At 41.7% G+C, this 516-nt stretch overlaps 1 protein-coding gene across 1 annotated transcript; it reads right to left on the reverse strand.

Annotated features, from left to right (window-relative positions):
• Positions 1–5: 5 nt before the first annotated feature.
• LOC121940799 (myosin-7-like) lies at positions 6–508 on the reverse strand (the record flags this gene model as incomplete). The annotated part of the gene is made up of 2 exons (XM_042483488.1): positions 342–508; positions 6–251 (listed from the first exon to the last, which is right to left on the reverse strand). Coding segments are annotated over exons 1-2 (348 nt in total), but the record flags the coding sequence as incomplete, so codon positions are not given.
• Positions 509–516: the final 8 nt, after the last annotated feature.

Genomic DNA, 516 nt, shown 5'->3' on the forward strand with positions numbered 1-516 from the left:
TGGTAGAGTCCAACCACAGTCTCATTCAGAGGATCCTTGTTCTTTACCAGCCAGTTGTTGATATTATAATCAACAGTTCCAGCATAATGCATCAGGGCAAAATGGGCCTCTGGTTTTCCTTTGACAATTCTGGGCTTCTGGAAGTTATTTGATTTGCCCAGGTGGTTGTCATAGAGCTTAGCTTTAAAGGTTGCATCAGAGGCTTTGGGGAACATGCACTCCTCTTCAAGGATGGACATGATACCCATGGGCTGAGGGGACAAATATACAAATGGTGAAAAATCACAATATTTTCAATCAGTCTTTATGTTTGTTGAACTATCTATTATCCAGTTTCACACCTTTTCAATCAGGTCAATGCAGGCCTGCAAGTCCATGCCAAAATCTATGAAAGTCCATTCAATGCCCTCTTTCTTGTACTCTTCCTGCTCCAGCACAAACATGTGGTGGTTGAAAAACTGTTGCAGTTTTTCATTTGTGAAGTTGATGCACAGCTGCTCAAAGGTGTTGAACTGT

This window comes from Plectropomus leopardus, unplaced genomic scaffold, assembly GCF_008729295.1.
Source record: "Plectropomus leopardus isolate mb unplaced genomic scaffold, YSFRI_Pleo_2.0 unplaced_scaffold94236, whole genome shotgun sequence".
Lineage (NCBI taxonomy): Eukaryota > Metazoa > Chordata > Actinopteri > Perciformes > Serranidae > Plectropomus > Plectropomus leopardus.